The sequence below is a fragment of the Micropterus dolomieu genome, linkage group LG17 (genome assembly GCF_021292245.1).
Source record: "Micropterus dolomieu isolate WLL.071019.BEF.003 ecotype Adirondacks linkage group LG17, ASM2129224v1, whole genome shotgun sequence".
NCBI lineage: Eukaryota > Metazoa > Chordata > Actinopteri > Centrarchiformes > Centrarchidae > Micropterus > Micropterus dolomieu.
This window is the reverse complement of record NC_060166.1, coordinates 24,522,757-24,537,000: the sequence shown is the minus strand read 5'-3', so window position 1 is coordinate 24,537,000 and position 14,244 is coordinate 24,522,757. Positions and strand designations below refer to the sequence as shown.

Genomic DNA, 14,244 nt, shown 5'->3' with positions numbered 1-14,244 from the left:
GCTGTGAGGGCTCATTCTACCAGAGGCATGGCGGCCTCTCGAGCCCTCCTTTCCGGGGCCTCTTTGCAGGATGTTGTTTAGCGGCTGGCTGGGCCACTCCGCACACATTCATTCGGTTTTACAGTCTTGACCTTCCTTCGGCACCTGGCACTCGTGCGCTCTCCTCTTAGTCGTGCCACTTTATTGCACACAGGGGCAGGCGGGGTTTTCGGCACGGTTTAGTGGGTATCTCGTTCCCATAGTGTCGTAACCGACGCAGTTCGAGTTCCCTCGAAGGGGAACGTCTCGGGTTACGTATGTAACCCTGGTTCCCCGAGAAGGGGAACGAGAGACTGCGTCGGCCCGCCGCACCTCCCCCCCCCGCCTGAAGCGCCTGCTTCATAGTTTAAGCTAATGATGAGTGTGTACAGGTGTGCTTTATACTCCTCCGGTTATTCCGTCACATCTTACCGTTCTAGCAACAAGTCAATAGGATTGGAGTGATTTCATTCACGTTCAGACCTGCTTCGCCTAGAGGCGTTCCCATAGTGTCGTAACCGACGCAGTCTCTCGTTCCCCTTCTCGGGGAACCAGGGTTACATACGTAACCCGAGACGTTTCTTTTCTGTAACAAGGCTATAAGCAATGTACTGACTTTAGCGCACATTTAATGTGGTAATGCGTGCGTACTGTTAAAAATAAAAATTGAAAAATGTCCTCAGTTAACCAGCTTGGAATGGGAAATCAAGATTTGCATTAAAGTACCTTTTGTATCATTACATTTATCACATTGTGCTGATACCTCAGGGATTTATTATAATGTTTTTGTTGTGACCATGTCTTTGTGTATGTTTGTGGTATGTGTGTGATTTAGTTTTTTGGAATAATTTTATTCGATATGGACTGACAGTTGTGTGAAGTAATGAATAAATTGTCTGTGTAAAAGTGTCTGTCATAGTTTTTTTTAGTCCATAGTTGAAAGTCATGGCATCAGCTGAGAAGAAACTGAAACAGATGCCCTTTTCTGACACCATCAGAGAGAGAGGGAGGGAGAGAGAGAGCAAGTGCAAGAAGAAGATTGAGAAATGCAGAATATTCATCCTCTGTAAGCCATCAGTAATAAGAATTTGCTGAAGCTATTTGCGCATATCTAACACCCTGTGCTCCAGTGGACAGTGCAGAGTAAACCAATTGGCTGTTTATATTTATCCATGCTGATAAAAAGCCATGTCACTCGCTATCTGCGCTAACAGATACTACACAGTCTGCTCCAGTCTGACACTATATGCTTTATTACGTGCAGTGCCGGGGGTTGTCATTGAAAACTCGTCCTTGTTACACTCTGTTTGTGATGGCAGTGAAATGTAAAGGTTGTATTGAACCTGTTTTGCTGATCCAGCACTGACGGAGATCCTCAGATTTAACAAATTTGATTTACACCAGTGCAGGATTAAAATTTTTAATTAAAGCAAAATTTAATTTGATTTCAAATGTAAAATTTAAAGATGCTATAATTTAATAATAACAATTAATTAATAATTTTATATTAACAATGGATCAAATATGTGAAAGGGGTTGCTTGTAGTGATGGACCCAAAGATAATTATCATCCACTCACCTCTAAGGAGCTTTAAAGGTTCAGTAGATAACTATTTGCTGAAACTGTCACATTATCCTGAGAGTAGTACATGCGACAGATAACCTGTGAAAAAACATCAGCCGCAGCTTTTACATTAGTTTGTCTCCTTTGCCCTTTACAAGAATCCACTGCGTCTGAATGAAAACCTCCAATCAGATCCATGAGGAGTCTCAAATGCAGTGTCAATCAAAAAAAATATGTGCACACGTCCTGGCTCCACAAGGAGCTTCAGGCTCATTGTGGCAAAGAGGCATGATGACAAACAGTGAAGCTTTACAGCCGCAGCTTTTACATTAGTTTGTCTCCTTTGCCCCCAAGTGGCAAAAATAAATTAATATTCAGGTTTAAAGTTATTGAGATGTTGTAAGGGCTATGTGCTGTTTCATTGACGTTTTTGGCTGCTTAGTCTTGGATGATACAGATTGTTGGCTGCAAGCTCTGATCCAGAGTCTCCATATAGTGTGTTTTTGCAGCTGTGACTGCTTTCTAAACACAACAGGCTGCCAACACGTGGCTGTATCAGTTTTGGAAATTATGAATGCTTTAGCCATTCACTTACTTCAGGTGCTTAGTGGGAAAGCTTTACTACCTCGGAGATTACGGCTGACTCCGGGAGATTCTGAGCCAAACCATTTGGCAGTTTTCTCCCTTGACCTTTCCAAAGATTTCCCTCATCTATTTTATAACCAGTATAATGCACAAAGCATGTTTATCACAGCTACTGTACATAGATTATGTAAACAAACCTGAAAAAACACAGGAAGTGGATGAATATTAGCGAACACAGCCTCCATTTTACTTCACAATGTTTGACTTGAGAGTGAGTGGTCCGAGTTGATAGAAGTAATGTGTTTGACAGCAGCAGGAGACCGTAGCCAAAGATCTGCTGAGCTAAAGGCAAGAGTCTGTTGAGTGTCTTCAGATGACATCACCAATCAAATAATGGCTCAGCTAAGGGCCACAACTAAATTATGTCTCTGTGAGGGAGTTCAACTACAGATATAACCTCAATAAAAGTCTCTTTTATGCTGTATTAAAATGCACTTATCCACTATTTGAATGTCTGTTTTTACTCATAAGAGAAAAAGTAATATAGAAAGTCCTGGATCCTCCTTTGGCCCTTGGACACTTGTAATGAGTTAAATAAAATCATAACTACATGAAACCCCACAAATACCCACCCTGAGGACCATGGGCTTACAGGACAGTAAGAAACTGCAATGTGCAACAAAGAGCATTAAATGATTTCATCTGTGGTGAAGTCATAGAGAAGATAGCTTCCTCATTGTATAAATATTTAAGGAGATGAGCATTAATCCTGAGTCAGCGACTATTTTAGGAGAGCGGAACAATGTAGAGGGTGCACATTGATAGAATAAGGTAGAGCGAGGACCTTTGTGAAACATGGTTCGGGCTTTTAGGATAAGAATGTGGTAAACTGAAGTAAGGGGGTAATCTCCCAGCCATGTCACTGGAAACACTCAGCATACTGTATGATTGAAATTAAAAATCAGTCCTCCTAATGGACCTCACAACTAACAGTAAACAGTAAGGGGGTTTTAATGGGGTTTAGTTGATGTAGTTTTGAAAAGTCTCCCTCTTGCTCTCCGTGAGATCTAATAGAATAATTTGTCTACTTTATTTCCCTTCACTCCCTGGATCAATGTTGCACTGTGGGTAATCCATGCAAATATGTTTGATGTACCAGCAGTTTCCAGACATGACAGCCGGTATCAATGTTACGAGGGAATCAACATGCCAGGGGTTTTTGGAGGGAGGGCAAGATACATGCTGTGAAGTTAACATTACAAATAAAAGGATAAATATAAGGCAGATTGTGTTTTTAAATACATATTCTGACACTTTATTGGGATATATACTGTACTTAATTGCTTTCTTGCCGAGAATTAGATGAGAAGATCTATACCGCTCTCATGTCTGTCCGCTAATTTGAAGCTACAGCTAGCAGCCAGTTAGCTCAGCTAAGCATAAAGACTGACTGGAAACACTGTCCAACTGTAACTTACTAAACCACAAATTGCTATTTTTACACTTTGGTTGTATGTTTGGTTGTATTTATTAAACAAAAGAGATAAAACGTGTTTGTGAGCATTTGTGAGTAGGCCGATTTTGTTACCTTTGGATGGAACAAGGCTAGCTAGCAGGTTGGGAGCGTTTACACATTATTCCAAAATGGATCTAACCTTATAGTCTAAATAAGGTACATTGCTGTGTTAAGTATTTGGAGAGGTTAGTTGACAAGTGAAACAACAGTGTATTTCTTCTTTTAAATTAATTGAATCTATTGTAGTAGGGTTAATGGTGGCTTTGTATCGTCTCCCACTCTGAACTGGAACGGAGCTGAACGCGAAACATTTTTTCTCACTCAGTTGTCCGTGAATTTTGTCTGATTGAAATGAACATGGCATAAAATAAGCTGCCGCTGCTGGCAGATATATATGAGTGGTATTGATCGTCTGGCAAGAAAGCAAATAAACACATTTCCCAAATTTCCTTTAACCCACTACACTTACAGCAGTGTGATGGAGATTTCCTGTCCCAAAAAGATTGTCTTCACTTACCTGTCCCCTAAAATGCACCCATATGCGCAGTTGTAAACCTTTTGTCACAAGCGTCGTAGCAGGAACACAAGGTATTGGATGCAGACACCTGAGGCAGAGCAGGTGCAGTTCAATGATTTAATGACAAAGTCAAAATACAAAAAGGCTTACAGGACGGTGAGGCAAGCAGAAATCAAAACCAGGGAAGGCAGTCCAAAGAGGGATAAAAATGCAATGCAAAATTGAAAAGACAGGCGAGGTCCAGGGAAATAAATATCCAAAAAAAACAGAAATAAAACAGTAGGAATGGCAGGAAGTTTTGACACAGGGACGAAGACAAACTGGCCCTGAGACAAGGGAACACACAAACTAGGAGAGGAAGGATAATGTGGCACAGTTGAAATAAATCAGGGTGGGGCTGACAATCACACAAAGACAGGAAGTTAAGTTACACAAGACACATGAGGAAGGCCCATGACACGACTCTATACGCTCTCAATCTGTACTCCTCACAATAATCATGCTCACTGAAAATAGTCAGTCACTCATTTGTAAGGCTGGTCCCAGCACTCTACATTTCCGACTACACCAGAGGGGCCCGTGGAGGCCTCTGAGATGCACACAGCCAAACAAGAGCAACCAGAGTGAGTAATTATCTGGGGTTTTTTGACACTATATGGAGCTGCATTAGTCTTCAGCTACAGTGAATCAAAGAGATCATCTGCATCACTTGTTTTAAGTGAAATGTTACTTGATGACAAGATGAAATCAAATCAAATCTGAATCAAATCTGTGTATTGATAAATCACAGCAGTCATTATGCTTTCCTCTAAGGAAAAGAGCTTATTTTATATTCTAAGTCACATTTTGAGTGATGTATAAGAGATACTACAGCTCATCATTATTGGAGTGACAGCTTCCTCTAAACAGCACTGGGTAAAAAGATCCCCACAGTAGCTATAAAATGAGGGGTTCAAGATGAAAAGCAGCAAGAAAGTGCAAGGGGAGAAAGGAAAGTGTATCTCAAGGAACAAGAAAGGAGCTGAAAAGAAAGATGACAATGCAGGTGACGGCTGGTGAAGGTGGGGTAAATGCTGTGTCATGTCAGTGCAGACAAGCTCCTGTGATAAAGCGAGCTAGAAGCCGTAGCGCTGTCCCTCTCAATAACAGAGAAAGGCATTCGCAAAAGGCTTTGGGTGGAGCTATTCTTAGCGGGCCTGGAGAGACCGGCTACGCTGTCCGAGAGCCATGACATCACGTTGGATCGGATTTTGCTCGGAGAATGTATGTGTGTGTGTGTGTGTGAGGCAATTTCATGATGATGACTGTGCACGGTTCGTTTGTCTCTGTAAATAAATCTTTTGCCGGACTGTGGCATCTGTAAAGGAGATACAGTGAAAGGTGAGGAGGAGGGCAGTGCGGTCTTTGCTCAGAGGTGAACGGCAACACATAGCCGGGAAGAAACGGGGGTGGGGGGTGGGGGGTTGGAGGAGCGAAGGACGAGGGTCAAAGATGGATGCTGTTGTGTAGGGATGTGTGAGGAAATGAGGACTCTGTGTCTGTGCGAGAGCGTCAGTGAGAGTGATGGGTCTCTCCATCTGCCATTATCTTCCCACAGAACTAATTACAAGGTGATGGACAGCAGACTAATCACCGGGGGCCACGAGTGGGTTTAAATTAGCCCGATCGGTGGTGTCGTGCCTGGTGTGATGAAGAGGGACAGGAAAGCAGAGAAAAGAGAGGGGGAGACGAGGTCATGTGGAGAAAGAGAGTGAGACAGCATAAGGAGGAGAAAAGTTATAGACAGTTGAACAAAAAAAATTAGGGCTGCTTCTTGGTTTATCTCTCTCCTCTTGTCCTCTGTACCTTTCATACAGAGATTTCTGTCATTATTTTCCCTCGGCTATGTCTGGATTTTGTTTTGTCAGTGCTGTCTGTGTCTATATCTCTGTCCTCCCTTGTTCCCTGTCTCTCATGTCTTATTTCAGCTTCCTGCCTTCTCTCTCTCTCTTTCTCTGTTATTCCTCCCAGGCTTTGGCGCTCTGTCAGCTAAATGAAAGCGAGTCTCTGTGCAGGCTGTGTTTTTTTTTTTCAAACACGATGCTTCAGGCAAACCAGTGGGGTTCCTGAGCATGTGTTAACCACTCCCACTCACCGAACCTCTTATTCGACATTCATGCAACGGAAACACAGGCACACATTCACACATGCACACATGACAGCTGTTTTGCACCTGTTGGGTTTTTTCAAAATTCAAATTGCATTTTAAAATACATTTTTCTCATCCATTTAATTTCCAGTTTCCTGTGTTTTGTCCTCTCCTGCTCCTCTTCAATCTGGCAGTGACACACAGGTTCCTCAGTAAGAGAAAGAGATACCTAAACTCATGGTGACACTGACACTAAATGGGCACACACAAAGCCAGTGTCCCAGCCTCAGCTCATTCCTATGTCCCTGTCCTCACATCACATCCCTTATTAAGACAAATCTATCTCGTCTGCGCCACTAATTTCCTTGACACAGTCACATCTCATTATTCCTCCTCCCTCATCATGTAACATGTACTCAGACAAAACAGTGGGAACACTGTATTTTTAATCAAACCAAAAATCAGCAAGTCATATCATGTATTCTGTGGAAGAGAGAAGAGGAATTGCCTGTCAGACTGAGGTCAAAGTTCAGGGTCAGCTAATCAGCCCTGGCGCTCACATGGTCTCAAGATGTTGCTGATATGGTAAATGGCTACATTTACAGTTTATAACACTTGAGCAGCGTGGATGTTATGGAGTGTGTCCCTAATCACAGCTGTTTTGGCTTTTTACTTGTTCTACAACTAATTATTTTCTCAATTATTTGCTCAATCGATTTGTCAAAAAAAAAAAGGTCATTATAATTTCTCAGAGCCCAAGGTGGCAAATTACTTATTTAAGTTCAAAACCTAAAGATATTCAGTTTACGATCATATACGACAAAGAAAAACAGAAAATCATCACATTTGAGAAGCTTGAACCAGAGAAGGTCTAATTTTTATTGATTAATCAGCTAATCCTGCAGTAATTACAGCTAATCGTTGCTGCTGACCCCTTAAAATAAAGCAATGTGTCCTTGCGACCACTTGTCACCAGTTGCATGTCCACCAGTTCGCTGGGTGCAAGAATGTCAATATCGGACAATTATGCAAAACCCTGAATGATATCAAAGGCCAACACTTTCTACAATATCTCCAACTACTGTATGGTTAATGCGAGGAAACGATTTTACAGCAAATCAAACATAGTTACGATTAGGCAACAAAAACACTGACCACCTCATACTCACAATCCATTTCACCACTTCCCGTGTTGGCACTGGACATCGGCACTGGATGCAAATCATAACTAAAATGGACCTTCGTCTAGTTAACTGCTTGTGACCAGTTCAACCACAAAGTGTAATTTATAGGAAAAAAAGAAAAAATTAGAGGAAAACAACATGTGTTTCTGTCTTTCTCTCTTGTTAAATCATTTCAACCCTCTTTGGTTTATCTTGCATTTAATTGACAGGGTCCTGAACTCCAAGTATGGAAGCACTGCTGAATCAATCTATTTTTATAATAATAATAATAATAATAATAATAATAAGCTTTATTTATATAGCACTTATCAAACAAAGTACAAAGTGCTTCACAACAAATCACACATAAAATACGAAAACAAATAACCACGTGGGTAAAAGATACAGGGGGATAAAATACAGAATATAAGAACAAGGATCACAATAAAGTATAACAAATATGTTCAGTAGGAGGTAATGAAGATAAGACAAGCAAACAAAGTGATAAGAACGGTAGGGCAGGAATAGTAAAACGAGTGGCCATAAATAGCCTTAAAAGTAATGAGTAAAATATCAAAATCAATCCTAAAACAAACAGGGAGCAAGTGCAATGATGCTAAAACAGGGGTGATATGATCATATTTTCTTGTCCTAGTTAGGAGCCGAGCAGCTGAGTTCTGTACGGTCTGTAATCTATTTAGGGTTTTCTGATTAAGGCAAGTGAAGAGGCTGTTGCAATAATCAATGCGTGAGGAGATAAAAGCATGTATAACAGTTTCTGCATCTGTAACATTTAAAATAGGCCTTATTTTTGCAATATTTCTAAGGTGGTAAAAGCTGGACTGGACCAATTTAGAAACATGATGCTCAAAGCATAACTTACTATCGAATAGCACGCTAAGATTTCTTGCAACAGGCTTCACGTGTTGTAGCAGGTAGCCAGAAGAGAGCAGAATTTGATTGCAGAGATGTTGGGGACCTATAACCAGGATTTCTGTTTTATTGGAGTTAAGTTGTAGGAAATTATTTGACATCCAATGTTTTATGTCGGTAAGGCAGTCCTGTAATGAACTCATACATACATACATACGCATACTAAGGTCGGTGGGCTGTACAGGTAGGTATAACTGTGTATCATCCACATAACAATGGAAGGAGATACCATGCCTGTGTATGATATCACCCAGAGGGAGCATATATATAGAAAACAAAATAGGTCCAAGGATTGACCCCTGAGGGACACTGTAGTTGGTGGTAGAGAAAGAAGATTTATAGAGACACAAAACTTCCTATTGGATAAGTATGAGGCAAACCACTTCAGTGCAGTACCAGATACCCCCACCCAGTGCCTCAGTCTGTTTAACAGGATGCCATGATCAATGGTGTCAACGGCCGCACTTAAATCCAGCAGAACCAGTATTGAACATTTGCCCGCATCAGCATTCATCATTTTTAACGCTAATACAGGACACAAACAGAAACCCTCACCTGTCCCTGTCTCTTAGTGACTGGGACACAATGGCTCCAGTGATGTTGTTCTGCTGGTTCTATCTGTCTTTCGGGTGGCCCTTCCCAGCCTGCTCCGATGATCCCGTCATTATCACACCCTTAATGCATCTCACCACACTCTACATTTCCTCTGGCATGCCATCCATCTGCCTAATGGGCCAGTAGGGTGTGGCCGGCCAGTCATCACTTGTGCACGCTGCTTTTGTGTGTGTGTGCGATTTGCACACGTCACGTATCCTTTTAATGATTATTCCGGTTCATTTCAAGTAATCCGTGTGTAATTCATTGTTTGTCTGTGTGCATGGTTGTGTCGTCAAGTTATATCCAACCCTTGTTTACGCCCCACTTGTTTGTTATGTTTGTTTGCAGTCACCTCCGTTACTGTGTAGGTGTGTGTGTTTGAAAAATTAATCGAAATATCATCAAAATCGCAAAATGACCAAGTGCAATATCCAGATCACAGGAAGGTAAACTGTGGTACAACATACCATTTTTTTTTTTTAATGAACTATTGTGGTTCTACAGAGAGGAGATCTCCAGATGTAAGGGAACATGCTTGTTTGGTACAGAACCCAATACAAATCATATCATCATCATTTTTTCTGTGAAAATTAAATGCAATCATTACCATTTCCACTTTAATTGTGACTCATATTGCAATATCTGTCAAAATGATCAAATTTTTTGCATAAAGTTCAGCCCTTCCTCTGCCCATGTCACTGTATGTGCTGTGTGCACTGTAGGGGTATGTGTGTGTGTGTGTGTGTGTGTGTGTGTGTGTGTGTGTGTGTGTGTGTGTGTGTGAGTGCCAGTGAACTCTCCTAACTGCGTCAGCCATTAGGCCATTATGGACTGTAACTGAATCCTCTGAAAGCTCCGCTCCCATCCACTGCTGCAGGGCAATGATGGATGGGTGTGTGGAGGGATGCAGTCATGTCAGAGCTGGACGGTTGTAAAAACAAATAGAGGACTGGAGTCTGTAGATGGGTGTGCAGGAGAGGTAGAGAGCATCTGAGGTGATTCCCACTGTACCGGGCTGAGCAGACCTATGATCACTGACGGCGGGAAAACCGCTTCGACCTTGCTGTTCTGCCCTTGGCTCTGAGTCATGAGGTAAAATATAAGAGGATTGTCAAGCTTTCTTTTTGTTCTTCTTACTATTAGAGAGAGAGAATGTGTGTGATTGTATGCGTGTGTGCACATCCATCTGATAAAAATGTTCAAGAAAGGCAATTTAAAGTGCTTGACAGGAGGAAACAGCCAAAAACAATACTCTACACAGGCTGACATTTTTCAGACATTTTTGGAGAGCATGTGCAGAGAAGATGTGTTATTTAGTGCACCAGTTCACAAAAGATAAATACAGCTCACCGGGGTCAATTAGCCTAAATGTTGGCATTGTGGAGAATTTGATGCCACTGTGTAACCATGTCCTTTGGTAATAGGCGTTTTTCCACTGAAGACATTTTGAAGTGTTACAGCAGGAAAAGCACTGGTGTAAATATTGATATTAATGATGGCTCAGCATGTTTACATGCACATTAGTATCCTGTTCTGCTCAGAATCAGGATATGGCATTTGCATGGAACATGAGAACATGGAACATGTTTTTTTATATTCCTGTTTACATGATCAGTTTTCAGGTTTCCTTACTGGCTGAGTTACCTCAACAACTGATTATGAGCACAATTTGGCAGGTTTTTTAGTCTGAACTCTACTGCATTTACCCGGATCAGGTGTTTACATACTGCATTATCCCGGTTTCTAGACCAGCTAACATAACCATGTTTCTCAAAACATGAGCACCGCCCCCCCCCCCCAGCACCCCCATGTTAATTGCATTTGATAGAGCAAAGTTCATGTCTAAAGCTGTGAGGCTTGAGGCAGTGACTTAGCACCCAACACACACACACATACAATACAGCACACACACTGCACTGCCTCCATCTCCCAGACACATATGCAACTTCAACCACTAAATACCAAAACATATTGATTGTTATTGAATTGGCCCTGATGTCTGTGTTGAATTATTTAGTGTTTTGCACTTGCGTTGTTGACGTGCTAGGCCAGACCATCTACAGTGTCTCTGAGGCTCAGGGGGGGATTTGACAGGTAGAGGACCATTAACTAGTCTCCCACAGGTCTCACCTCTTCTCCTCTCCTTTAAACCTGGCCTCACCACTTACAAACCTCCTCTTCCTCGTCCTACTGCAGCCATGCTCCCCTCTCTGTCTCTCACTCCCGACTCACCCTGCCTGCCAGCTAATAGTGCCTGACTCATGTTATTCGCAGAGCTGTCTGTGTGTCAAGGGCAGCCTCAGAGGAAAGAGGGAGGATGGAGGGAGGGTTGAAACAGGAGTCGGATCAGGGACGGAAAGGGTGGGATGGGCGTACTGGAGGAGATGAGGCAGCGGAGGTACAACGAGGGATAAAGGAAAATTATTTTCACTGTATCATCAGATAAATTAAGACACTAGCAGAGAGGGAAGGAGTGATGGAAAAAGAAAGAAATGAAGGGAGAAGTGAAGTAAAACCTCAAGTGCTTGTAATCGCCAGAAGAATAGTGTTTGAGTGATCAGATATCTGAGCCATCAGCAGGCATTTAAAAGCTTTGGTGGACTAAAAGCTGTGTGTGTGTTTGTGTGTGTGTCTTTACTAATGAAGTTATTTCGATCTTAGCTGATCTCAGAGCTGGTGAGAATCACTACAGGGAAGTACTGCTGCATGACACCACTATAGGATTGATGACTAATGAAATACAATTGCACTTTGTGGTGTTTTTCAACTAGTAAAGTGCCAGTTGTTTCAGGTTTAGATCTCTTGGTCTCAGTTCTGTACTTCACCACTCACATCTCATCCCAAAAGGACTTCTGCAGTATCTGTCGCTCACTTGATCTCTGCATCCTCCTCTCCTGCCCTTCTTTTCTCGTCTCTCTCCTGCTGCCCTCGCTGCATATACAGCACATCTGCTAAGTCAGGAGAATAAGTAAATATCTCCCATTCTTCTCTTTTGCACGTCAAGCTCAACAGCAGCATGTAGAGACATTACTCTCCCGCCGCAGGGCTCAAACTGCATGCACGACTTTTTGTGTCTTCTCCACATGGTGAGATATTAGTATTGGCTATTAATAGTCAGCTCTCTGCCATCCTGAGGAAGCACAGTGGAGGCTAGATTTCACTGAGGCTCTATTAAAAGGCACAGAGTGAGATGTCAGCAAAAATATCCCCGTCTTTGTTTTACACTCGCGGGATGTACTTGTCGTTTAAACTTCATAAAATGAGACTCGATGTGTCTGCGTGGACAAAATCATTATGACAATCCATTTTTTAAGCGTTCTCAACTTACAAGCGACTAACTTGTTCACTCCCGTCTTTCCTTCCTGCAGCGTGTCTGTTGCAGTCAGAGCTGGTGAACTATGAGAGAGTGAAGGAGTACTGCCTGAAGGTGCTGAGCCACCAGAGAGACCACTTCAAGGCCATGTACCGAGCCGGCATCGCCTTCTATCACCTGGGTGACTACGAATGTGCCCTACGCTACCTGCGTGACGCCAAGAACCGTGAACCCACAGGTGAGAGTAATTGTGAAACAATGGCACATGTTCTTTCTTTGGGTGCCATTGTAGACAGGAGTTTGACCAACATGGGGGAGTTCACTGTACACGATTACAAAAATTTTATTAAAATCTAGTGATTCAAGATTGTTTTTTGAACTGATTATGTTTAAATTTGACTACTTTTACTACGGTTAACAGAACAAATAAATTATGAAAAGTAAAGTAAGTACTGTAGTTTAATTTAGAGACTGTGTTTTTGGTTTGTGGACAAACTTTTCTGGGAGTGGTGAGTTGGGGGTACTCATAACCTCAGTATTGCTAAACTGCTGGCTATAGTCTAGTGCTCCTGTAAAAGCCTCAGTTATGTTTACATTAATTCACATTTAAACATGTTGAATGCTTTCCCATCCTCAAAAAACATTTGCGGAGCTGATTTTGGGAATAACGCAAATTGTTTAAATCAATATTTGCTTACTAGGAGGCTTCTTCTTCTTCCCTGAAGTGGTTGGCACATTGCTTCATTTCTTGAACAGTGGAATAGCTAGGCATAGGTACCACTGGCACCGAAGTTGCAGAGTTCGTAGCCTCAACACAGCTAGCAACCTGCACCACTCATCTGTTCTCTGATGAGCCACGTGTACTAGAGTCAACAAGCTTGGATGTTTAGACAAACAAAAGAGAGTTTGTCGCTGCGCATTTATCGTTCTGACATGAAAGAAGCATACACTTAACTGCATTCACAAATGGGATTGAAGTAAAGACGTGACTCTCTGCATCACATCCGCCACATTTCCTCTCTCCATCACAGACACCAACGTGCTGCGGTACATCCAGCTGACAGAAATGAAGATGAGCAAGAGCGGACAGCGGGAACGAGAGAGCGGCAAAGAGACCCAGGGCTAACCCTTGACCTTTTCACTCTCCTGACCTCTCGACCTTTGACCCTACAAGCAGTCCCTACATCGACCCTCCCTCTCTCCTTCTCCTCCTCCTCCTCATCCTCCTCCTCCTCCTCCTCCTCCTTCTCTATCGACTTGTGACAGCAGCACAGCCCGCAGACAGAAGAGACGGATCCAATCACCCGCCAACGATGGATAAAAACGGGGGAGACATATCAAGTACTGTCTGCAACCCAACCTCCTTTTCCTATTCTTCTTCCCCCTTACTCCCTCAGGTGCTGTGGTTCCTCTCCCTAGACGCAGACAGTCGAGCAAACATTAAAAAAACAACAAAAAAAACAAAGAAAATGATGTATTATATTCATATGACAGTCAATGTGGTGGAATGAAAAGGAGCTTCAAAACACATGAATAATGGACATTTGAGTAATTTAGTAAATGTTTTAAAAACATAAAATGCATTTTGTTTCTTCTCTCTTGCTCTCTTTTTCTCTCTCCGTCTTATTTCAAACTCCTAATACTGGGGGTTGGGAAGCTCGAACACACCAGTGTGTGTATGTGTGGAGGCAGTGTCTATAAGCAGGGGATAATGAGGGGTGTTGGTGACACATATCAAGACCATGGCCCAATTTGATTGTACATCCTACCCTAACAGGGCTCACTCAGACCCCTTACCCAGATATGGGACAGACTAGCAAGAGAAATCAAGTAGAGAAAAGGCCTGCCTCTGCTCTTAATCTACCGTTCTCACTTTTCTTTCCTGAATACCATGTATCTCAGTTGCTGGA

At 42.3% G+C, this 14,244-nt stretch overlaps 1 protein-coding gene across 1 annotated transcript in view; it reads left to right on the top strand.

Moving 5' to 3' along the window:
• Nucleotides 1-13,870, top strand: part of ttc9b (tetratricopeptide repeat domain 9B) — a 23,854-nt gene extending 9,984 nt beyond the window's left edge. Inside the window, exons 2-3 of the mRNA XM_046074443.1 lie at nt 12,390-12,572; nt 13,366-13,870. Coding sequence (XP_045930399.1) covers nt 12,390-12,572; nt 13,366-13,460 — 278 coding nt within the window. The 3' untranslated portion in view covers nt 13,461-13,870. The remainder of the gene's footprint in view (nt 1-12,389; nt 12,573-13,365) is intronic.
• The last annotated feature ends 374 nt before the right edge of the window (nt 13,871-14,244 follow it).